This window comes from Aphelocoma coerulescens, assembly GCF_041296385.1.
Source record: "Aphelocoma coerulescens isolate FSJ_1873_10779 chromosome W unlocalized genomic scaffold, UR_Acoe_1.0 ChrW_unloc_scaf_1, whole genome shotgun sequence".
In the NCBI taxonomy this organism is placed as follows: Eukaryota; Metazoa; Chordata; class Aves; order Passeriformes; family Corvidae; genus Aphelocoma; species Aphelocoma coerulescens.
The window spans coordinates 17,087,580-17,113,843 of NW_027184080.1; the positions used below are offsets into that span (position 1 = coordinate 17,087,580).

Here is a 26,264-nt window from a genome sequence, read left to right on the forward strand (position 1 = left end):
ATATATATAGTTCTTTAATTATTGGTATCATAAATGCTACAAAGCAAATCCTATTTACTTTTTTTTAACTATAATTAGAAATAATGGCAAAGCTTAGATGTACTTTGGTTTAGTGGGTACTCTAGTAAAACCATTGAAGGAGAAGGTTGTTTAAAAACATGACAGCACAGTTAAAAATATGTAAATAAATCTGAGGCTTGCTAGTGTGAGCTGTGATGTGATTAAACCATTGTGGGATATATGGTAGCTGAAGCATAACCATTACTGTAAAAAACCCAAACAAAATCCAACAAAAAAAAGGCAAAAACCAACCAAACTAAAACAAAACCCACTTGATAATGTGTTTATTCCCTAGCATATCATTAAGTATCGCTTAATATGGTTTGCATTTCATTCAACTAAAGCATATCAATGTTTTTACACGTCTATTTTCTATCCTAATTAGCTCCAAAAGCAGGATATAGCCAAGGGGCAACTCAGTATACCCAAGCCCAGCAAACGCGACAAGTGACAGCTATAAAACCTGCAACCCCAAGTCCAGCAACAACTACATTTTCTATATATCCAGTATCCTCTACTGTGCAGCCGGTAGCAGCTGCAGCTACTGTTGTTCCATCCTATACTCAAAGTGCAACATACAGTACAACAGCGGTTACTTACTCTGGTAAGAATTTTGCATATTATATTGCTGGGATCTTTGCATTTGTTAGGGGAGATGATTTAAATACTCAGCATTTTAGCAGTTTGTGTTCAATTACATCATAGTCTACTGAGAAATATCAACCAGTTAAATCATAATAATGGCAAAATATGTATCTTTAAAAGAGGTTTGATGTTTGTATGTGCCTATTGTGTTACATGTGAGGATATACAAAGTGTTGGCATTGCTATGTGCACAAGTGTTTTGTGATTTACTGTAAAGTTTGGAGAGAAAAGATGGGGGATAGAAAAAATAAGGGAACACAAATACAACCCAGGGAAGTTTGGAGCATGCTGCCATCAAGCAGCAATTACAGAGACAAGGAGGAGCAGTCAAATATAAATCTTGTAAGTTTTGGTTGTCTCGATCCAAGATGGGAGGAGAGTGGGTGCTACAAAGAAAGACTTTCCTTCAAACACTAGAAATCCAAAAAGTAGTTAAAGGTGAAAAGACATTAATTTTATGGCCAGATGGTAATCAACTGGCATATTATAGCTACCTTGAACTATTTGTTTTGGTTTGTTTTCTGTTTAAAAATGGATTGTAAGACTTCATTGAAACAGAGCTTGATAAGAGGATTAAAATAGTTGAACCAGTAGATGTATAAAGTTTATGGGAAAACTGGCTCAAAAGGTATGAAAGCCCAGTTTCCTTGATTTATTAAAGTTTGATACTAGAAATCAAGGAGTGTCTAGACAGGGTGTGCTGCAACCCGCTTGAAATAGAACAGCTAATGCTATTGCATTCTGTCTTGTATCTTCTTTTATTTTTTTTCCTTAGTCTACATAATATCTGTCCTTTTCTGTTTGAAACTTGAACAGTAAATCTGGCTCTGGAAGACTGCTTATTTCAAGTGACCTTTGATAAATCTTTTATTAAAATTCTTGTTGCATCATACTCAGTCTTACCAGTTTTACCAGGAAATTTCACATATTCTTTAGGGATGCTTTGATATATTTAACAGAACAGTGTGTCTACAAAATTTTGTCTAAAATCAAATATACTCCTGATACAAATGGTATGCTATGTATTTGTGTACTGTGAAACATAAAGAAAAATTCAGACTGCCTGACAAGATCTCAATAAATCATTTATATCCTACTATATTATGCAATATGCTTGGAATTAGTGTATTATGTAATTGATACATGATGTACAGTGACGTAACATTTATTTTATTTTGATCTTTGAGGTACCTCTTATTCTGGCTATGAAGCCGCAGTATATTCAGCTGCATCATCCTATTACCAGCAGCAGCAGCAGCAGAAACAGGCAGCGGCAGCAGCAGCTGCTGCTGCAACAGCTGCTTGGACAGGGACCACCTTTACTAAAAAGGCACCATTCCAAAATAAGCAACTGAAACCAAAGCAACCTCCCAAACCACCCCAGATCCACTACTGTGATGTTTGCAAGATCAGTTGTGCTGGACCACAGGTACTTGTATTATGTAATATTCTGCTACATGCTTTAGTAATAATTTTTTCAGCTAAAAAAATGGCCCCTTTAAGAATATTTGTTAATTTTTGAAGACCTGATTCTATACTTATACTAAAGGAATAATTAAATGAAAATGTGTGCTATGGTAGAAAGAGACCATATGAGAAGACAAAAATATGCATCCCCTTGGCTTGTACAGAGAAGCTTCAGCTGTGCTTTGGACTCCAGAAGTATTCTAAACTTTGAATTTTGTTTGTTTTTTTAACAAAGCAAACTTCTTAGAAAATACTTTTTTCAAAACTTTATGAATGGTAATCCTGAAAATGTATTCATTTTATTCCAGCATCCCAGTTTACTTTCAAAGGGGATACAAGTTCATAAAAAGTAGATATCGATTCATGAAGTGTTTGTGTGTGTGTTTGGCAAAACAGTTCTTACTCTTAAGGTAAATTAGTCATTTTCAACCCTGTCTGCTCCATAGATTGCTAGTGTTAGTATAGGAACAAATAGCAACTTCTGTATTTTATTTTCAGTGCACCTTTATTTATGCGCTACCTTTGTTTGAATTTATTTTTTTAGTTATCTGGATACATTTAATAACTGTGGTCTTGCAGTTTGAGGAAAATTCAAAATCAAGAATAATTCAATGCAATGTAGGAAAATGCAACTGAGACAGTTTTCTGATCTTATCAGGCTTTCAATGGTAATATATTTTGACCAGTATTTGATTGAGGAAGTGAGAAGGTAGAGGAGTAAAGACCATATTGTATTACCTAAAAGGGGAATCCTGGTGGTGAAAAAAATATCTTGGTTTTGGAAGTAGCCTGCTTATGCCTTAAAACATGTCATATGGAAGCAATGTTCAGTGTAGGAAGTATTTTTCATACAAAGCATGTGTTTTATGCTATGTTCTATATTACATGTATACACATGAATGATGAATGAGCAGTACAAAACCAGCTGTGTATATTTTTTATTTAAACAGACTTATAAAGAACACTTAGAAGGCCAGAAACACAAAAAGAAAGAAGCGGCGTTAAAAGCTTCCCAGAACACCAATAACAACAGTACTTCTGCTCGTGGAACTCAGAATCAGTTGCGTTGTGAGCTTTGTGATGTGTCTTGTACAGGAGCAGATGCTTACGCTGCCCATATCCGTGGAGCCAAACATCAAAAAGTAAGAACTTTCTCTTGTCCTTATTATACAAGTCAGTCATATATTTCTTTCCATCATTTTTCTCATCTTAGGAGAAAATATGCAGAAACAATATAATTAGAATTGTTTTGTTTAAAGACATTTAGTTCTGCTTTTTGTTTCAAAATTATCTTTAAGCTCACTATTAGTGATGCCTTTTCCTGGTCTTAAAATCAAGAGTCAAACACGGTTAGAAGGGGAAAAGGGATTTTACCTTGGTATTTATTTTAAGGATCCTTAGGTGCACATGTCCAGGTCATGTGCATTGAGATGCACCCCGCCAAATATGCCCCCCCCAAAAGATCTGGTATAGCATTATAGGTTTTACTAATTAGCATATCTATCAAAAATTCCCCAATGAGAGGCTCAAGTGAGCCCCCCTCCCCAAGGAACCTTCCCCTGGATGGTTCTATCTTGGTTTACAGAATGTGTTCTGGAGAGGACCTTGGGGTCTGGGGCACACTGATCCCTAGCTACGAAGCTTCTAAAACGTTTAGTCTCTTAGCTTAACAAACAAGTCCAAGAATGTAGGGAAAAAGCACTAAGAATACAGAAGTTGTAAAAAAGGTATAACAGGGGTATAAAAGAAAAGGCAAAATCTTCATGGCATCATTAGAAGGGCCTTGTTGGGAGAAAGGGGGAAAACATATTGCCACAGCATCAAGAAGAGGATGTATTGGGAAAGGTATGTAAATTGTAGGAAGAAGGTATAGAGTAAGATGGGAAAAGTGTCGATGAGGACATGCCAGTAGCATGCTTGTGCCCCCTAACACCTTTCAAGACTTCTCTTGACATTCTTATTTGGAGCTGTGAAGCTCTCTGCGCTTTGAAACACTAAACTGAGTGCCAAGGGATGGGATTATTATATGTCACTTTTTGGTATTTCTTGCAAAAAAAATGGCATATGGAAACAAGGGACAATGTCCTGTAGTAGATTTTATGAGTATGTTTGAAGAGTTTTGGTAAGCATGCTTTCCCTACTGTCTGTGTGCAGTTAGGTGAGCATTTTAGAATAAAGACTGCAAGCTGCACTGTGAACTCCTGTGACCTGTTTCTAAATTTGGTCATAAGACAGTAAATGGAATGGCGCAATGTAGAATGTGTGTTTAGATATTACAGATTTTCCTCAAAGATATGAAATTATTAATGTAAGTAACAAAGTATTAATATTCATCTTTTATAGCCCTTTGTATCTCAGAACACTGTACAAAGTGGCATCAGTAATATCATTCCTGTTCAAATAAATCTCATAGCAAATTTAAAATAATTTCCCAATTTTTTTTTTGTTAGTAGAAGAACAAAAATTATGATTTAGATAGATTTGCCTAGTGTTTGTTCTTTCATTAATGAAGTTGTACCATTAAATTTTTGGGTTGTGCCCAGTAACTCCATAGGTATATGGAATACGATAATATATTATCTTTGTATATTTGGATGTCCTTTTCTCTTCCTCATAGATAGTTGCTAACTAATGCTAAGTTAGGTTGTCATCAGTGTAAAAATGAAATCTCAGAGGACTCTTTCTTTGGTGCACTGAAGAATCCAGTGCATTCTAGCGGGAAAAAAGTAATTTTGAAGAGTTGCTTGAAATTATATTTGTAAAATTATGTGACATTAATATGTCTGTATTCTGATGAGGAACATGCTTAAAATAAGAATAAAAAGCTAAGAAGTGTATGTATACACTTGTGTGCATATCATAGAATTATTTAGGGTGTAAAAGCCTTTTAAGATCATCGACTCCAACCATTAAACTAACACTGCCAAGTCCACCACTAAACCATGTCCCTAAGCACCACATCTACATGTCTTTCATGACTTTTAAATCCCTCCAGAGATGGTGACGCAGCCTCTTCCAATGCTTGACAACCCTTTCCACGAAGAAATTTTTCCTAATATCTAATCTAAACCTCCCCTGGCACAACTTGAGGCCATTTCCTCCTGTCCTATCCCTTGCTACATGGGAGAAGAGACCAACACCCACCTGGCTACAGCCTCCTTTCAGGTAGTTGTAGAGAGTGATAAGGTCTCCCCTGAGCCTCCTTTTCTCCAGACTAAACAACCCCAGCTCCCTCAGCCACTCCTCATAGGACTTGTGCTTTAGACCTTTTAACAGCTTTGTTGCCCTTATTTGGATGCACTCCACCACTTCAACGTCTGTCTTGTTTTGAGGGGCCCAAAACTGAACACAGGATTCAAGGTGTGGCCTCACCAGTGCCAAGTACAAATGGACAGTCAATTCCCTAGTTCTGCTGGCCACACTATTTCTGTTACAGTCCAGGATGTTTTGGGCCTTCTTGGCCACCTGGGCACACGCTGGCTCATGTTCAGCTGGCTGTTGGCCAACACTCCTCGGTCCTTTTCCACCAGGCATCTTTCCACCTGCTCTTCCCCAAGCCTGTAGTGCTGTGTGGGGTTGTTGTGACCCAAGTACAGGACCTGGTATTTCACCTTATTGAACCTGATTGTGTACATGTATTTGCATTAAAGACATATCTAGCAGATTTGTATTTTTTTTTACTGCTACTTTTAAACCCAGTCTTTAGTTTTCATTTTGCATGTTTTGTTCTTATGGACTACATCTTTTTCAGGTGATGGTCAGCTGTGACCAAAAAGAAGTATTATTCTATCTCAAGTGTGTTGTAAAAAGGCCTCTGTTTATTACTTCTAAGAATAAGCACATACCTCTTAACTTTCAAGGAGATAAAAGAGCTCTGAAATATGCCTTTTGCATCCTCCTTAACTCTTTCTGCAGATGTGCTTTAAAAAAGAAAAGAAAGCCTTTGTCTAAGGAATTTCTTCAGTTTTGATAGGTAACCTAGAAAGTCAGTATAAATATTCTTAAAATGTAGTGATGAAAAGAGACAGTGTTGAATCTGAATTAAATAACTTATTTACAAATATTATTTGGAACTAAAATAGTTCAACGTACTACCATTTTTGGAGGGAGAATAAAAAGCAACCAGGCAACAAAACAGTCACATTGGAAACATTTTGCTCAAACTGTTTCTTGAGTTTTACTGGCTTGTGAGTTTATTGACTTTCTGTTCTCATCTACACAGCTTTTGGAGTAAATGTCTGAATTTCTAGGGGAAATAAGCAACCTGAGATAACTAATAACTATTTCCTTGTTACAGATGATAAGAACTTTTGCATGTCCCTTTTTTTTTTCTCCTGAGATCGCTTTTTGTAAAGAGCCAATAACTTTAAAATAAAATAAAAATATCAGTATCACTGGTGATATTGATGTTTCTGTTAAAGCTTCAATAACCTATAACAAGTTCATTTTTTATAGCTACGCCAGGGAGATAACATTATTAATTTCTCGTTATTTTTATAGGTAGTAAAGTTGCACACAAAACTTGGCAAACCTATTCCTTCAACTGAACCAAATGTGGTTACCCAAGCTCCTACTTCAACATCCACATCTGCTTCTAAACCAACTGCCTCTGCTTCAAATATAGCAACTAGCAGCAGTACTGTGAACTCCTCTGTTGCATCCTCTGCAGTGAAAATTCTTACTCCCATGGCAAATGCACCACTTAACACTGTGTCCAACAACAAAACATCTTCAACTGCTGCTAATATAGCTGTAAAGAAAATATCTCCACCAAAAATAAACTTTGTTGGCAAGTACAGAAGTTAGTCTTTATTTTGAAACCTAACCTATTGTATATTTTTAAAAATATTTTGGTGCAACAAGTACAAATATATTTAGTTAACTCCTGCATGAGTAATTCTGTTGTGTAAAAGATTTCTTGCTAAAATAAAAAACTGGGTATTTAAATAAGTTTTTGTTAAGCTTTTTTTTAAAAAAATCTTTAGTATTTAAAAATGTTTGGTTTAAGTAATTTTAAGACTGATAATGCTTTGACCAGAACATTGATACTTGCAAATAAACTCTTCAGTTTGCACATCATGTGTAATTCTCATTTTATGAAAGTTAGAGATTTAACTTTTTTGACTTGTAGGTGGTAATAAACTTCAGACAACAGGAAGTAAACTGGAAGAAATGAAATCAGCTGAAAGTGTTAAAGCAACAACTGCTGCTACAGTACAAACACAGGAAGTAAAACCAGACACAGCAGCTGAACCAGTGACACCTACAACTCTTGCTGCCTTGCAAAGTGATGTCCAGCCAGTGGGCCATGACTATGTGGAGGAGGTATTGATATGAAAATATGGATTATATTTTAACTATTATATGGAGAGAGGTTCCAGTCCCTTCATCATCTTTGTGGCCTTTCATTGGACTCTCTAGTATGTCCATGTCTCTCTTGCACTGGACACAAGACTCCAGGTGTGACCTCACCAGTGCTGAGTTAGAGAGGAAGGATCAGCTCTCTCAACCTGCTAGCAATACTTTGTTGAATGCAGCCCAGGATGCCATTTGCTGCTTTTGCAGCAAGGGCACATTGTTGGCTCAAGTTCAACTTAGCGCTCACCAGGACCCCCAGGGCCTTTTCTGTCAAGCTGCTTTCCAGCTGGGTGGCCCCCAGCATATATTGGTACATGAGGCTGTTCCTCCCCAGATCCAGGACTTTGTACTTCCCCCTGTTGAATTTCACAAGGTTGCTGTCAGCCCATTTTTCCAGCCTGTTGAGATCTCTCTGGATGGCAGCTCAACCCTCTGGCATATCAGCCACTGTGTTCAGTTTTGTGTCATCAGTAAACTTGTTGAGGGTGCACTCTGCCCAATCATCCAGATCATTAATGAATATGTTAAACAGAACTGGACCCAACACTGAGCCCTAGGGTACACTGCTAGCTACTGGCCTTCAACTAAATTTAATTCTACTGATCACCACCCTCTGTGCCTTGCCATTCAGCCAGCTTTTGATCTGCCTCACTGTATGCTTATCCAGCCCTTACATCAACAGTTAGTCTATGAGGATATTATGGTGAGACTGTCAAAGGCCTTACTGAAGTCCAGGTAGACAACATCAACTGCTCTCCCCTCATCTACCAGGCCAGTCACTTCATTGCAGAAGTTTATCAAGTTGATCAAGCATGACGTTCCCTTGGTGAAGCCATGCTGACTACTGATGATGATTTTCTTGTCCTTAATGTGCCTGGAACTGGTGTCCAGAATTAGGTGCTCCATCACCTTCCCAGGGATTGAGGTGAGGCTGACTGGCCTGTAATTCCCTGGGTCCTTCTTGAAGATAAGAGTGACAAGGCACTGAACCTGCAAAGGCTTGTGCATATGTTTACATTTTTGTATTGTGCATGTTTCTTTTGACCTCAGTGGGACATTCTTCATGTTGGTGGCATGAGATATGTGGATGAAATCTGATGTAAATTTTTCATGGTTTGTAATTATTCAACTCATTATGTTCGATCTCAAGTTTAAACCTGTGGAAGAACTTTGTTCGTTACCAAACAATGGTGTGTCTGTCAGAATTGAAAATTCTATTTTGCCTTTTTTCAGTTCCTGTGTGAAGTTTTAAGCATGTTTTGAGATGGGCAGACATTATCTAGTGTCACTGAATTAGATTAATTTTTAAATCAGGTTTTGTTAAAAAAAAGAAAAAAAAAGTAAATGTATTATAACTTTTATTTTCCAGGTAAGAAATGATGAAGGAAAGGTGATCCGCTTTCACTGTAAACTTTGTGAATGCAGTTTTAATGATCCTAATGCCAAAGAGATGCACTTAAAAGGGAGGCGGCACAGACTTCAGTATAAGGTTGGTAAAAATGCTAATACTTTTATCTGAAAATCTACTGGATGTCAGCTGACTGATTACATGTTCTTATATTTAAAGACTAGTCAGAAGTAGGTGCTCTGAGTAAACAGCACATAAAAAAAGCTAGAGAAATATATTTCTTGGGGAGTATAGTCTTTAAAGTTGTAATGCAGACTGTGAAACTGCATTTTTGTTTGGGTGTTTCTTTAAACATTCTGAACATTGCTTTCAGGCATTTTTTTTCAATATTAAAATATTGTACAGTGTGTGCAAGCAATAGTAGGTGCTTTGTTGTTTACCGTAAATTTCAAATGCTCAATGTTTTTGGCAGGATAAACCACATAAACCCCTTATGGAGACATTTGAGAAACAAGTATTTGCAGACATTTTAGTCATGAATGGAGAGACACCTATAGTGACACATGGTGTGCATTTTCATTATTATAAAATTAGATAAGAAGAATTTACTGTGGTCACAGGAGATACGATGGGCCTGCATAATCATGAAAGAGATGAAAGAAGAGGAAAAAATTGCCAGAAAAATGTGTTTAGTGACTTATGATTATGCTCCAGTATGAGGGACCCTTCAGGAACAGGGCATCAGGAAGCACACTGTAGTTAAGATGAAATGGTTTTTTTCAGGCTATATTGTAATCATTCTGCTACGGAATGAACAGCAAATTACTTAGTATTCCATGTAACATTTTAATCTTAGCTAGCTTTGTTCTCACATAGCTGAAAAGGGAATTCATGCTATATGTAGTACATTGCTATTTCTTTCCTTTAAAATATCAGGCACAGATTTTTCTTCTTCAGCTGTTCATTCAGTGCAGTTCTAAAACTGCATTTTACTCCCCTTGATTTTATCATAGACCAGTAGTGTGTGCTAAACATGTCAGAAGAACTCCATAATCTTGAGATGATAAGAGGCAAACAAACATTTCATTTGTTATTTTTCTGAATTAGAAAAAAGTAAACCCAGATTTACAAGTAGAAGTAAAACCCAGTATTCGAGCAAGAAAAATTCAAGAAGAGAAGATGAGGAAACAGATGCAGAAAGAAGAATACTGGAGAAGGCGAGAAGAGGAAGAACGCTGGAGGATGGAAATGAGGTAATGCATTCTGTTTTATCAACAAATAAGTCAAAGTTGCAGTCAGATTACCTAAAACTACCTCTTCTTCTGTAATTACTTATTTTGAATACTTGTTTTGGGAACTCTATACTGTCTTGTTTTAAGTTAAGTTGTCATTATCCCTCAGATTTTTTTGGGTTTTGTTTTGGTTTTTTTGTTCAATCTCTGAGGAATGTAGACTCACTAGAATTATTTGCTATACATTCAGACCCACTTTCAAAATAACCATTCATTTTAGGTACCCTCTGGAGTTCATTGGTATTTGCTCTTGATTACTAGAAATGAGTTAGTGAGAACATCCAAAAATTTATTTAGAATGGTTGGAAGTGTTAACTGCTATATAAAGAGAACATTTTGATGCACTTCAGGCGATATGAAGAGGACATGTACTGGAGGAGAATGGAGGAAGAGCAGCATCACTGGGATGACCGTCGCAGAATACCAGATGGGGGATATCCTCATGGTCCTCCGGGACCTCTAGGCCTGCTGGGAGTTAGACCAGGAATGCCTCCTCAGCCCCAAGGACCAGCTGTGAGTTTCTTAGCTTGAGGGAAAAAAAATAAAGAAAGAAAGACTTACCAAGAGGCATAGTTAAGAACTATAAATTATTCAGTGTTACTTCAGTTGTCTTCAGTGTTTCTTAATAAAGGATGTGGAAAAGTAAAGAAAAAATTATATACTAATGAAACTCTGTAGATGGATCTGTCTTTCAAAATAAGCCCACTTATATGACAAAAGGATGCCTTGAAGACAAATATTGTTTCTTCTGAAATACAAGTCACTCTGGATTTGTGTACTACTTCTTATTTAATTGCATTATACTTTTATTTATCTAATTGTGGACAAATGTATGGATAAAAAGTGGTTGGATCATCAGTCCCAGAGGATAATGGTTTAGTGGTGGGCCGTACTCTACCTGGAGGTCAGTAAACAAGTGCAGTGCTGCATGTGTTTATCCTGGCATTTTTCTCATTAGCACCTTATCAATGATCTGAAAGGTGATGGAGTGAGTGCACACTCATCAGGTTTGCAGCTGACATGAAACTGAATTGGTTCTGGGTAGGGAGAACAGTTAATACCTTTGAGGGCAGGGCTGCCATCCAGCATGACCTAGGCAGACTAGAGGAATGGACCAACAGGAACTTTATAGAATTCTGCAAGGACAAATGCCTAATGCTGCACTTGGGAGGGCATAACCACTTGCACTGAGGGGCTGGGTAGCAGCCCTGCTGAAAGGCATCTGGGGTTCTTGGCAGATAGTAAGCTGAATGTGAACCAACCATGTGCCCTGGCAGCAAACAAGGCTAATAGCATCCTTGGTGATATTAACAGGAGCATAATCAGTAGATAAAAGGAAGTGATCCACTTTCATGAGACCCTAACTGCAATACTGCATTCAGTTTTGGACTTTCCAGTACAAGACAGATACTGATAAACTATAGCAGGTTCAGTGTGTGGCTACTGGGATCAGGGGTCTGGAGCGTGCCCTGTGAGGAGAGACTTGAGGGATCTGGGCCTGTTCAGCCTGGAGACAAGAGAGCTTCAGTGGGATGTAATAGCCTTCTAATACCTGTGCATTATAAAGACAATGGAGCCAGGCTCTTTACAGTGAGAGGGTGAGATATACCAGCTTAAGCTGAGACAAAAAAGGTGTAAACTAAATACAGGATTTTTTTTTCTTTTTTTCTCCACACAGATGTTGTGAAGCTCCATCTTTGGCGGTTTTCAAGAACCGACTGGATGAAGCTCTGAGCAACATGATAGTCTTATAGCTGACCATGGTTTCCACAGGAGGCTGGATTAGAGGACCTCCTGAGGTCCCTTCCTATTTGAATTCCTCTGTGATTCTATAAAAGCAATCATGGATACTTTATTTTGTGGCAGTATGCAAGTATTTCCCATTTAACAGAAAGACAATAGATATTTATGTTGGGGAGGTACTTTTGATCCTGGGATTTCCCAATTTGTTTATTTTTTGTACATCTCATGTTTTTTTCAGATATGATTGATTGTGATCAGTGTAAGTTATTAAGGATACTTCAGTTCATGTTTCCTTACATCTCAATAATTTGAGGTTTGAATATTCTGTTGTTTAGCCACGTTTGGTTTTTGGTCACATATCACCTGTGAACTTGAAAGTATATCATAGAATTATAGAATAGTTTGGGTTGGAATGGACCTTAAAGATCATCTAGTTCCAACCCCCTACCATGGGTAGGGACACCTTCCACTAGACCAGGTTGCTCAGAGCCACATCCAAACTGGCCTTGAACACTTCCAGGGATGGGGCATTCACAACTTCTCTGGGCAACCTATTCCAGGGCCTCACCACCCTCACAGTAAAGAGTTTATTCCTAATATCTAATGTAAACCTATCCTCTTTCAGTTTAAAGCCCTTGTCCTTTCACTACATGCCCTTGTAAAAAGTTCCTCTCCAGCTCTCTTGTAGGTCCCCTTTAGGCACTGGAAGGTGCTCTAAGATCTCCCTAGAGCCTTCTCTTCTCCAGGCTGAACAGCCCCAACTCTCTCAGCCTGTCTTCGTAGGAGAAGTGCTCCACCCCTGTGATCATCTTGGTGGCCTCCTCTGGACTTGCTCCAGTAGGTCCACATCCTTCTTATGTTGGGTTTGCCAGAGCTGGATGCAGTACTCCAGGTGGGGTCTCATGAGAGCAGAGCAGAGTAGTCACCTGCCTTGACCTGTTGCGTACCCAAATTTCAGAAATGTGCTTTTTCATCTGTTTAGCCTCTACGACGCCCTGACTCCTCTGATGACCGCTATGTGATGACCAAACATGCAGCTATATATCCAACAGAGGAGGAACTTCAAGCAGTCCAAAAAATTGTTTCTATTACTGAGCGTGCTTTGAAACTTGTTTCTGACAATATGACTGACCATGAAAAAAACAAGAGCAAAGAGGGAGATGACAAAAAAGACAGCAGTAAAGACAGGTATTTTTTTTCCTTATTACTTTTTAAGAATTTTATGACTTGTTTTTGAAGCCATTTTATGTTTTTCCTTGTACTGTTGTCAGTGCTTTCAGGAATTCTGTTCCCTTTGGATTTTGATATGACATATGTCACTGTGGCCTCAAGACTATATGGAATAGTGCTATTTTGTTTCGTTTTTCTATCTTCATGTTTAGTTTTATGATTTTTATATTATTTTAAATGCAGCTTTTAACTATAATTCACAGAGCTTTGAAAGGAGTTTTACGGGTGGGCGTTTTGGCTAAAGGTTTGTTACTCCGTGGAGACCGAAATGTCAATCTTGTTTTGTTATGTGCTGAGAAGCCTTCAAAGATGTTACTTGGTTTTATTGCTGAAAGTCTTCCCAAACAACTTGCAGTAAGTAATATTTAGATTTTTGGATTTGAATTTTGGTAAAAATACTGTAAAGGTCTGTCCTCAAGTCAAATGTCTGTAGGGCTGACTATGCTTCATTTCATAGCTCAGGTACAGTTTCTTTTCATTTTCTGAGTGTTTGTGTCTGAATTCAGAGACTATGCTGCGTTTTGCTTTCTGTATATTACATCCATACAAGTGTCTAGGCGCTTTTGCTAGCAGTGTAGTATTAATCATCATTTAATAGATTTCCTTCAACTGGGAAATAGAAATGAGCAGAAGAAAGACTATTATCCAGTTACCAGCAGTGATAGAGGTAATTTGTATGGTGTTACAGGAAGCTTGCACTGCCTGAAGGTCAAAGATCTCCATTAATGCCAGTCTCTTTGTACTTGTCTTGTTTCCAGTTTGTATGTCAGTGCTTTGTAGTCCCAGAAGTAGTTAACTAAGTCTTGTGTGTGTTTTTTTAATTTGGCACTAAAAAAAAAAATTACACGTAGTCTTAAACCATTCAGCAAAATTCATATAAACCATTTGCTGTATTTCTACAAGAAATGAAAATACAGAATAAAGTTTTTAGCTTCAGTGCTCTCTACTGAACAAAGCCTGTCCACCATTGTTATAGGATGCTTTTCATAGCATTAGTATTTCAATGCAGTCTGGTAAAATGCTCAACAGAATCAGTGGCATGGTAGAAGCATTAGCAGGATCAGATTAATTAGAAAAAATATTGGGTTTGCTCTTGTTTGAAATAACAGAACGGAAGAAAACTTAAAAACTGCACATCTTGGTCTGGCTTTGTGGAGAATTCACTTGTCCCTCTAGTTTGTGGAAGAAGGTGATAGAGATGCATACAGCTTTATTTTGGGGATATTTAGAGTTATTAAATCTAGTCACAAGAAACAATTCTGAGTAACCACCTTGTTACTCTTACTATTTTTTCCCCCGGTGTTAATCTTGCCCTTTGTTCTCATCAGAGGATGTGATAGCCAAGTATAGAATGTGACTTGCAGTACCCATCTTGTAACTGCAAGCTTGAAGAACCACCACAGCATCTTTGTGCTTTTTAAAGGCTCCTATGTTCCAATGAGAAAAATATTCAACTGGCATTTGAAGTGGCGCTGAGGCTTTTATTTATCTCAAATGTTGTCAAAATTCTTATGTAATTTACTTAGTATATGAATTTCACTTGGTTGTTTTTTTCTCATTTGCACGCTTGGCAACTGCAGTGTGTTTTCATTAATGATTTGGAAACAGTATGCAAGTCCATATATATCTATGTGTATTAATTGTGTATAGTGTTGTTTCTTTGAATACAGAGGTATTTGCTTCATATGATTATATTGCGTTTCTGCCTTTCTGTTAAAAAAGGCTATGTTGAAATCCATTTTCTTCCCCTTACTTTTATTGGCCACATGCTAATAGAAATTTCTGTTTCTTGATATTTAGGTAATAAGTCCTGAGAAATATGATATCAAATGTGCAATCCCAGAAGCAGCAATAATTTTAAATTCATGTGTGGAACCCAAAATGCAAGTTACTATCACACTGACATCTCCAGTCATTCGGGAGGAGAACATGAGGGATGGAGGTTGGGAAGTTGTTAAAGATGTTACTTCTACCTATTTGCTTAAGATGGCATTGAGGTCCTAGAAGGCAACATGCTGGCATAACTAATGTACTTGATCAAAACGACAAGCAGTCTCGGTAGAGAACAATTTGCTATTAAAAATGCTTATATGATGCATTTAATTTTTAAAAATTCTAACTTAAAGTCCAACCTCAGCTTTCTGGAAAAGGTACAAACTTGATTTATTTTTTCTCTCTCTTATAAAATTATATGGAAAACTAAGTATTTTATAACAAGTGGCTATAAACTGGCTTTCTAATGCAGTCCTGTCCTAAAAGAAAGATCACATTTTCAAGTTTTAGCTGGATCAGTATTACCATCATTTACATATTCCAAATAGCAGCACTACTTAAAATTTACTTTTATAATATTTTTGATGGTAACAGTGCTTATAATTTAAAAATAAAATGTAATTTTTTTCCAGCGCTCTGAGGTTGCTTTTTGGTCTGGAGTAATTTTTGAATATATTTAGGCTCCTGATATTGCAACCAGTCTTCTATCAGACTGGCAAACTCAGACTAGGAAAATAAATGGCTTTGTCATTTCAGCTGTAGCAGAAAGTGGAGTTTGTAAATAAAATTACATTTCTGAAGTTCACAGTTTCTCTGGTGCCAGCAATGTTGCTTTATGGTCTGTTTTGTAATGCTTTCCAAGCTTTAAAAGCTTTTAAGCCAACAAGCATGATTAATGTCTGCAGTACATTGGTTCCTTTTGTTTATGGGTCAGATAAAATTAACTTTTGTTTCCTTTTAATCCTGTATTTTCATAGTTGAAAGAGATCATGGCAAACAGGGTTCTGGTGTTTGACAGTGAACCTATGTATAGCAAATCTGAGGCTGTCTTGACACTTCTTCTATGCAGGTTGAAAAAAATTGTATGTATGTATACTTGTGCTTGTGTATATATGTATTTATATAAGCCACAGAGACTTTTTTTATTTCATCTTATCATTACATGTCCTCTAAATTACTTGAGATTTTTATATTGCATTAGTAAATGTTCTGTAGCTATGACTAATGCATTGTAAGCAAGCTGTGTTAACAAAGTCATCCTACATAATCAGAAAGAAAAATGTCAAGATACATTCTCTAGTTTGGATGACTTCTGAAGAGTCTTAAAGAGTGCTTTGTACATGATTTTTGAGCTTTACATATTATTCCTAGTTATAAAGTCTTTGTACATATACTGTCACACCCAACCAGTTTACTTGTTTTTTGAAAATCTTAAGTGTAACATGACTTTTAATTTGTCTGCTCTGAATCAGACTTCATGTATTATTTAAGCTCATAAAGAATGCTTTAAAATATTTGATTATTAAATTACATTAAGCATTAAATGAAATTAACCTTAAACACCATGTTCATTTATTAGCATACTGTGAAAAGGTGCAATACTGATCCTGCCACAATACTAAATTTCCATTTTCTGGCCTAAAATTCTATGATGTAGACTAAAAAGAAAACAAATTTCAAATTATTATGATCAATCCCTTAATTTATGCCACCTAAAGGAAACAAATCTATACTTTTGTCTGACCCACACTTGAGTTAAAATGAGTTTATTCACTGCTGGAGTACTGCCTCTAGGCAAGCAAAATCAAGTTAGATTTCTTTTCAAGACACTGAGCAGTATAAAAAGTTCACTTTTGAAGCTAGAGAAAATAGAAGACTGAATTGCAAATTATTGCAGCAAAGAAGGCCTTCTTATGAAGACTTCTGCTTATTTGCTGCAGAGTAATAGTATGTGTTTGTGTTTTTTCTTACTGCAGCTCCTCATGCTCTGTCTTAGAATGGTTTAAAGTTTTTTTTTATTTTTAGCCTGCAGTTTGAGTAAAGATGAGACTGAGACTCGCATGTGGAATAGAAACGTTTGATGTGTAATAATCCCATTACATGATAAAAGGCTAAAAAAAAACCCAAACCAAAACCAGCGTAAAATAAAATTGTTAACCACATAGCTACTGTTCCTTACAGTATTGTGCATTTGACAGTTTACCAAATCTGATATATTCAAAGGGCTCTAACCCAGCTGTAGAGTCTTTCCTTCAGCAAAGTGTACATATTTATAAAAGCATATATATATATGTGTGTGTACATGTGTCTTTTTTTTTATCCTTAGCTAACAGCCCCAGTCCAAAGCTTTCTAGCAGAGGGTCTTGATTCCTGTCAGGGGTTGCTGCCAAGACATGGGAAGGATTTTTGACCAAGGTTTTCTAAAGCTCAGTGTCACACCTGCCATACTTTACAAAGGAGGGGTTTGGATGCATAGTCCTAGCACCTACTGTTACTTCGGGGTTTTTTCTTTTTGCCTTTGTCTCTATCCTAGAATTAAGCAGTTCGCACTAGTTTTCAAATAGTTGACTGGGTAAAATGTATTTTGCATAATAAAACTTAGTAAAATTGGATACGCCTGTTAACTTTTAATGAAGAAGTAGTGTGGACACAGCATGTCTAACTGAAGATTAACCCCTTATATTTAGGGTAGTAATAAATTAAGTTATATAGGGTAAGAATTCGTGCTTGTGTTTTGTAAATTAATTCAACTTTTTTTGTCTTAGCTTAACAAGGTGGTAGGTTAGGCATCTGAATTTAGTTAAAGACTATTTAAGGGGTTAATCCTGAAATGTAAAACAGATGCAAAAATTCACAGATTAAGTATTACAAGAGTTTCCTTGATACATTTTTTTCCAGTCAATGTATTCTCAGTGCAATTAGGTCTCTTACAACTTCTGGCTTAGTCTTTTTGTTTCAAGGATATTCATATGATACCTAGTAGTGGCACATTTTAGATTGACATTTCCAGCACTGAGTACGATTCTCTTCTGTGCACTTAAACTGTAATTATTTTTAGTAAAATTATTTTCCAAATTGAAGTTTTTTGGAGCTAGAAGTAATTGGAGTTTCAAATTATGTAGTGAGTTATTGTGATAAAAGTTTGCACAGTATAATCTATTTGCATAGTAGTTTTAAAAGGCTGTAAAAAACGGACTGATTAGGCTACTAGACAGAAGAGACACATTTTTAATTTCTCAACCTTATTTTGCCTCTTATTTTCCTGCTGTGCATTTACTCTAAATGTATTCCTTGTCTTTTTATACCCAAGTTTTACTTGTTTCATCTGTTATCTTACCTGGCACCCCTCTTGTATATAGGTGTCAGTTTGAGTTTTGTTTTAAATTAAATGCCACTTTAAATGTCTTCATTTGCTCTGTAAATACCTTGTTGGTGCAGTTATTCTTCTTTCCACTTTAACATATAGTCCATAAGTTTAAATATCTGTTTGAGATGATACCTATGTTCTTAGCTTTATTCTTATTTTGAAATCTTCCCCCTTTTAGCCCTGTGCAGAGCAATGGGACTATCCTATAAAAAAATGCCCAAATCTGAATGGAGTACTTTGGATTTAAGTTTTGCCAAGTTATAGCACCATGTTCATTCATGGCTTTTTAGTTCTCTCTAAAGTATCCTACTATTTAAAGTATCCTACTATTTATTTTGCATTTGTGTATAAATAGGTGGTTTCTGGTCTGTCTCTCTGCAGCATCCCTACTTTCTGGCATGTTTCATGAGACTATATATATAACTTCTATTCTCGGAGTTACCTAACTTTATATCTTGCTGGAGTAAACTATATTCCATTCAGCCAGCTCCTGTGAAATGAATGCCATTGAGTGAAGGCTTTTTCTTTCATCTTGTCTGGTGTATCACCAGTTATGCTACCAGTATACTTTGTCACTAGTCACAACAGCCATTTTCATAATTAGTAAAACAAAATACTTTAAAAAGTGATCATTACATTATATCCCTACAATTTTTAAAGTAACTTGAAGGTACTATTTCATATTGTTCAGTGGTTCCAGTTTCATTGATTTAAACCATTTCCAAAAGGGCCTTGTGGTCTTTTCCATTTTGGTAACAAAGCAATCTGCTTTGTAATTAATCCTTTTCTGAACATTTAAATATAAAAGATCTAGCATATTTTAGAATAATAGAATCATAGAATCATTTAGGTTGGAAAAGCCCTTCAAGATCATCAACTCCAACCATTAAACTAATGCTGCCAAGTCCACTGCATCTACAGTGCCACATCTACATTTCTTTTAAATCCCTTCAGGGATGGTGACTCAGCCACTTCCCTGGGCAGCCTCTTCCAATGCTTGACAACCCTTTCCACGAAGAAATTTTTCCTAATATCTAATCTAAACCTCCCCTGGCACAACTTGAGGCCATTTCCTCCTGTCCTATCCCTTACTACATGGGAGAAGAGACCAACACCCACCTGGCTACAGCCTCCTTTCAGGTAGTTGTAGAGAGTGATAAGGTCCCTCCTGAGCCTCCTTTTCTCTAGGATAAATACCTCCAGCTCTCTCAGCCGCTCCTCATAGGACTTGTGCTCTAGACCTTTCACCATCTCCATTGTCCTTCTCTGGACACACTCTAGCACCTCAATGTCTGTCTTGTTTTGAGGGGCCCAAAACTGAACACTGGATTCGAGGTGCGGCCTCACCAGTGCCCAATAGAGAGGGATAATCACTTCCCTAGTCCTGCTGGCCACACTATTTCTGATACAATCCAGGATGTTATTGGCCTTCTTGGCCACCTGGGCACACGCTGGCTCATGTTCAGCTGCTGTCAACCATTGCCCCCAGGTCCTTTTCTGCCAAACAACTTTCCAGCCAATTCTCCCCCCAGCCTGTAGTGCTGTGTGGGGTTGTGACCCAAGTGCAGGACCCGGCACTTGGCCTTGTTGAACCTCATACCATTGGCCTCAGCCCATCAAACCAGCCTGTCCAGATTCCTCTGCAGACCCTTCCTACCCTCGAGCAGATCACCACTCCCACCCAACTTGGTGTTATCTGCAAACTTACTGAGGGTGCACTCAATCCCCTCATCCACATCATTGATAAAGATATTAAACAGGACTGGCCCCAGTACCGAGCCTTGGGGAACCCCACTAGTGACTGACCACCAGCTGGATGTAACTCCATTCCCCACCACTCTGGGCCTGGCTGTCCAGACAGGTTTTTACTCAAGAAAGAGTGCACCTGTCTGAGCCATAGGCAGCCAGTTTCTCCAGGAGAATGCTGTGGGAAATGGTGTCAAAGGCTTTACTAGGTCTAGGTAGACAACATCCCCAGCCTTTCCCTCATCCACTAAGTGGGTCACCCTGTCATAGGGGGAGATAAGGTCATTTAAGCAGGACCTGCCTTTCCTAAACCCATGCTGGCTGGGCCTGATCCCTGGTTGTCCTGTATGTGCCGCATGATGACACTCAAGATGATCTGCTCCATGACATTCTCTGGTACCAAGGTCAGGGTGACAGGCCTGTAGTTCCCCAGATTCTCCTTCTGGCCCTTCATACAGATAGTCTGCTTTGGTTTTTCCTTTTTTGGCTTTTCTTTTTCTTGCTGAATCATAAGTAAAGCAGTCCCTTTTCAGATCCTTGCTTGCATCCTGAATGGTATTGGAGCACATATATCAAGGGCTGAGGAATTTATATGAGAGGATATTAAAAAGTAATGGGACTCTTAAAACTGAAGAGCATTTCACATTCCTTTAGTCAGTTTTTTAAAATGCAAAATAATTTCCATTTTAAGTTTAAGGTATGATAAAAATAACATTGCAAAATATCTAGTGCTTTTAAGTGGTTTTTTTTTTTTAATATACTTAGCTTTTCTTAAAAAGAGTAGGTCCCAAACAGCATGTGACCATGAAAATTTTCATGAAACTAAGTGTGACTATTTCTAATTCGTTAAAGTGAATTTTTAGTGTTCCTTCTGTCTTGTGGTCTCTGTGCTGGTGCACTGTGTCCAACCATTCTTCCTTAGCTATTTAATTTTAGGGGATATATGTTTTTCTAGTGTTAGCTTAAAGAAAGAAGTACTATGTATTGCATAATCTGCAATGCGTTTGAAAATAACCTGACAGCTAAAGTTTAATATGATTCTACAATCTTCATACTGGGTTAATGCCCTAATACTAATTGAATGACTTTTATTGAGCAATTACATTTGTTGTTCAAGGGTGTAAGCTTTAAATGGCATGTGTGACATTGAAGCTGCTTTAAATGGTCAAACACCCATTCCTCACTGCATTTTGCCAATTCAATCCATTTTAGATGTAACCTCGGGTATGGTGAAAGACCCACCGGACGTCTTGGACAGGCAAAAATGCCTTGACGCTCTGGCTGCTCTACGCCACGCTAAGTGGTTCCAGGTTCGGAACATAATTTTATTTTCTTCTTGTAGCCTTATGAGAGATTAGTTCAGTTGCAATATAAATGTTTAACTGTGTGAAAACACTCAGTGTTGTTCATGCTAATAATACTTAATATTTTTCTGGTCCCTGAATTTAAGTGTAGAAGGTTGAGTAGGGAGGAACTGCTTTATGCAGTTATTGCTCATTTGACCTTTTTTCTTTTTCTGGTCATTGAGAAGGTGATGTTGAAAGATTGACTCACTTGGGGTGATCATACGTTGTATATTTGTTATGTATTCCATAAGGCTGCAGAGTAACTTTGCTTTAAATAATGGAATATGTATTTAAAGCTTTGTGTTTAGATTTAAGACTTTTTTCCTATTTCTTTAAGTGTAGGGAACGAAAGGCAAGAAGCAACTGTTTGGTTTAGTGACTTTACATTCTGGCAAAGGCACAATAAAGAAACCAAACAGATTCTCTTGACCTTTCAGTCTCTATACCTATTTCTTAGACCTTTATTTTTATTTCTAATATAGAAAAATACTGTATTTATTGTTGCAGGTGAACATAGGTCAAAGTGTATAGGGGATCAAGAAATGTTATTCTTGTATAACCTGTGCACTCTGACTTCTATCACCTTAAATTACTAACCCTGTATAAAATACTGCTGTAAATGGCAGCTCTTGGAATAGTTGTAGAATGATTTGTTTCAGTCTTGTATCTGAGCTTCCATTGAACAGCGGTGTTTTAGTCTTTCAACAAGTCCTATTTGCTGTAGATGCTGGGATTAATTTGATTTTGTATTGCTCTCAAGGCTAGAGCTAATGGTCTGCAGTCCTGTGTGGTTATCATACGTATTCTTCGTGACCTCTGTCAGCGGGTTCCAACTTGGTCTGATTTTCCAAGCTGGGTGAGTAATGTTCTTTTGAATGAGTCTTTTTAATGCACATTGTATTTTTTATAATCCACTGCAAATAAAACATGGGAACGTATTACTACAGTTTTAAAATTTAGGTTTTTTCAAAGAGTAATGTAGGGTTTTGCTTGGGTGGTTTGTTGGTTGGTTGGTTTTTTGGTTTTCCCCAACAAACAATCCAGATTACCTCTAAAAATTTAATTTTCTGTGGTTTTGCCACGTGGAGCTGAAAACTTTTTTCAAAAGAAATTTTCTTCTTGTTTAGAATTCTTTGAGGGTAGCATTCTTATTCTATATTTTAGCATTTTTTTCCTTTACTCTGTATAAAAGAATCTATTTTTTTCTTACAACCTACTCTGAATTGCTTGGACTTTACTGAAACTGATTGAAAATAATGTCAGCTGTGCCCAGATAGCTCTGTGATAACAGAAAGGCTACTTGAAAAAATAAATCACAGCAATTCCTGCAATCATTAATATATTGTTTCTGCAAGATTAAATACCACAGTACTAGTCTGTGGATGTGTCACCATTGGCATTTTAATCAGTGTCACTTAGACACATCTCTAGGTTGTAACTGGTTACCTATCTCAATTCTTGCAGCTGAGTGGTTTTGGAGCATTCTTTTACATTGACTATCTTAAATTATGCTCTCCAGGAGTGCAACTTGTGTTCCAAATATTAATAAATGTTCAATCTGTTGACTGGACAAAGTTAGTTTGAAACAAAATCTCTGAAGCGTATATATGTGGAGGTAAATTCAACTTTGACTGTTTTGTTTCATAGACCAAATCCTGTTGCGCTGTGCTGCTTCCTAATGTAGACTTTTCAGTTTTGGCAGGAAGAGTGCTAACATTGTCAAGACAGTTATAATAGTTGGCATTATTTCAATGAGAAATGTTTTACAATTGTAATAAGCTTGCCGACCAGAAAAAATGTGGAGCAATTATTTCTGCTTTTTAAAATATTTAAAGTAAAAAAAAAAAATTCCAATTTCTGTGCTATACCTCATGAAAGATATACTGTACAAATATAGTTTAACAGAAGCTCAGAAGTATGTAAGTACCCTCAATATTGCTTACTAAGTAGGCAAAGAATAAACCCAGGCATATTTTTAGAAAAGCATCCTTTAAAATATTGCAACACACAGCAGGCACATAGATGAAGAACAAGGAATGTTGCTTCTTATTTCTCATAATATCTGTTCTAAAGCACAGCCAGAAGGGAAGAGAGGTATGAAGCAATGTGTCACAGAATCACAGAATGGGTGAAGTTGGAAGGGACCACAGTGGGTCATCTGGTTCAGCCTCCCTGCTCAAGCAGGGTCATCTGAGAGCACATGGCACAGGATTGCATCCAGATGGATCTGGAATATCTCCAGTGAGGGAGACTACTCAACCTCTCTGGGCAACCTGTTCCAGTGCATGGTCACTCACAGAATAAAGAAGCTTTTCCTTATATTCAGGTGGAACTTCCTGTGTGTCAGTTTCTGCACACTGCTTCTTGTTTTGTTGGTTGGCATCACTGAGAAGAGCCTGGCTCTATCCTCTGACACCCACCCTTTAGGTACTTATAGACATTGATGAGGTCCCCTCTCAGTTGCCTCTTCTCAAGGCCGAACAGGCCCAGTTCCTTCAGCTTTTCCTTGTAAGAGATACTCCAGACCCTTGATCAACTTCGTAGCCCTCTGCTGGACCCACTCCAGGAGCTCCATGTCTCTCTTGTACTGAGGAGCCCAGAACTGGACACAGCACTCCAGATGTGCCTCACCAGGGCTGAGTAGAGGGGCAGGATCACCTCCCTTGACCTTCTGGCAATGCTCTTCCTAAGGCACCCCAGGATCCCATTGGCCTTCTTGGCCACAAGGGCACTGCTGGCTCATGGACAGCTTGTTGTCCACCAGGACCTCCAGGTCCTTCTCTGCAGCTCTGCTTTCCAGCAGGTCACCCCCAGCCTGTACTGGTGCCTGGGGTTATTCCTCCCCAGGTGCAGGACCCTGCACTTGCCTTTGTTGAATTTCAGGCAGTTCCTCTCTGTTCATCTCTCCAACCTGTTGAGGTCCTTCTAAAGAGCAGCACAGCACTCAGGGGTATTGGCCACTCCTCCCAGCTTTGTGTCATCAGCAAATTTGCTGAGGAGGCATCTGCCCCTTTGTCCAAGTCATTGATGAACACATTAAACAATACTGGGTCCAGTATAGAACCTTGGGGGACACTACTAGTGACAGGCCTCCAGCTAGACCCTGTGCCCCTGATCACGACCCTCTGGGATCTGCCGTTCAGCCAGTTCTCAATAGACCTCACTGTCCACTTATCCAGTCCATACTTCCTGAGTTTGCCTATGAGGATTTCATGAGAGATTTCAGGCCTAGGTGTGTCTCAGTTCTCTCTAAAAGTGCTTCCTGTCTTGCTCTTGTCTCCAAAAAATGGGAAATAAACTCTCCAACCAATTTGCTAGGTTAGAAAGCCAACATTACTTTATTAGCAGCACTGGATGCATGGGGGATTCTCCTCAAAGCATGCATGAGCAGCAACCTAACAGACCAGGTTATATTCCTGAAACTAATACATATTCATCACATTTCCTGAATACATACATATATGCTAATTATTTCCATGGACTTGTTTGGATATGGTTCTAGATCTTCTGATGAATCTTTTCCCTTTGAGATTATCTCAAATATGTTGTCAGGTCATTATGTACTTCTCTTATCATTCTTTGCTCTGACACACAATCCTTGTTCTCAAAACTAAGATATCAGCTAATACATATTAATCACTGATAGAAGTAAACAAGGAAGCATTAGCTGGCACAAGACTTACTAGTCACTGATATAGGGAGTTAACACAAGGCCACATTAATCTCTGGTATTTGCACTAAGCACTGTTTGGTACAAAACTAAGGATCACAAATATAGGGATCATAAATTATTGTGCTAAAGTTAAAAGAATTTTCCAACATCTTCCCCCACTGCTGCATAGACTTCTTATTAAAGAAATTTAAATTGTTCAGTAACACTCTTGGTACCCAATGCATTGCCAGTGCCATGAATCACCATTGAAGTTTGTGTATTCAGTTGTTCTTTTGGCCTGTTGGCAAAGTCTTACTGACCGAAAACAAAAAAAAAAAGAAAAAGACAGATTTTAAATATATATAATTTCTGACAGTTGCAGATGAAATTTTGTAGATTGAAGAAATATATTTTTCTGGACACACAGCTTCTCCTGACCTGTATGCTAGAAGCCTGTTACAAGCCAGAGATGCCAGAGCTTTTGAAAAAGAGTCTAAGTAGTTTTAATAATATAAAATATTAGGAAATCTAAACACACATTTGTATCAGTCTCTTTATATACCTAGAAATAAAAACTAAATTAGAAGAATTGTGTCAAGTTCCTACAAGTTAGAAGGAACCAATATTCAAGGTTGATTTATTTTTATTTTCCAAACTTGAAATCTAGCCTTTTGTGCACATAAACACTGGGGCATCATAATTCACATTTTGCTATTATTAAGTTGAAGACTTTAGTGTATTATATGAGGATCCAAAAGAACTAGACTTGAATAAATGCCATAATGTGATCTGCTTTTCTTTCCTGCTGTATTTTGCTTCATACTTGAAAACAACTAGTTTCTAAAACTCAAAAGCTTGATCCTGACTGATACAGTGTAAGTACCAAAATACCATGCTCAAGAATTGAGATTTGTCAGTTAAATTGAGCTAAAATAGAAAGAAATAGGCAGCCTTAGTGAATTATTGTAATCAGCACTGCCTGTAGTTACTTGCATGCATTAGAATGGATATTTATTCTTGGAAAATAGAAATAGAAGGCAACATTAGAGCAACTGTAAACTTGGGAGAGGAACCAAAAAACAAACTCCCAAAAATCCCACCAAAAAACAAGAGAGACATATTGTTTGAAAATAAAGCTTGCCAAGGAGGTGGTATTGAAACATCCATTTAATGCTTACTTTTGCAAAAATTTGTATTGTTTTTTTAAATGGAAAAAATAGTGTCTAATAAAGGTAAA

General features: G+C 37.5%; 1 protein-coding gene across 2 annotated transcripts in view; it reads left to right on the top strand.

Moving 5' to 3' along the window:
* The window catches only part of LOC138102712 (zinc finger RNA-binding protein-like), a 47,482-nt gene that overhangs the window by 18,745 nt on the left and 2,473 nt on the right, over window positions 1-26,264 (top strand). The window contains exons 5-17 of one of the 2 annotated variants that reach the window (XM_069000463.1): window positions 446-664; window positions 1,893-2,134; window positions 3,123-3,314; window positions 6,673-6,973; window positions 7,304-7,497; window positions 8,900-9,019; window positions 9,986-10,131; window positions 10,521-10,683; window positions 12,896-13,101; window positions 13,347-13,497; window positions 14,944-15,085; window positions 21,242-21,339; window positions 22,136-22,231. In XM_069000463.1, the coding sequence (XP_068856564.1) occupies window positions 446-664; window positions 1,893-2,134; window positions 3,123-3,314; window positions 6,673-6,973; window positions 7,304-7,497; window positions 8,900-9,019; window positions 9,986-10,131; window positions 10,521-10,683; window positions 12,896-13,101; window positions 13,347-13,497; window positions 14,944-15,085; window positions 21,242-21,339; window positions 22,136-22,231 (2,270 nt within the window). The remainder of the gene's footprint in view (window positions 1-445; window positions 665-1,892; window positions 2,135-3,122; window positions 3,315-6,672; window positions 6,974-7,303; window positions 7,498-8,899; window positions 9,020-9,985; window positions 10,132-10,520; window positions 10,684-12,895; window positions 13,102-13,346; window positions 13,498-14,943; window positions 15,086-21,241; window positions 21,340-22,135; window positions 22,232-26,264) is intronic. The other variant, XM_069000464.1, reaches the window with a different exon arrangement.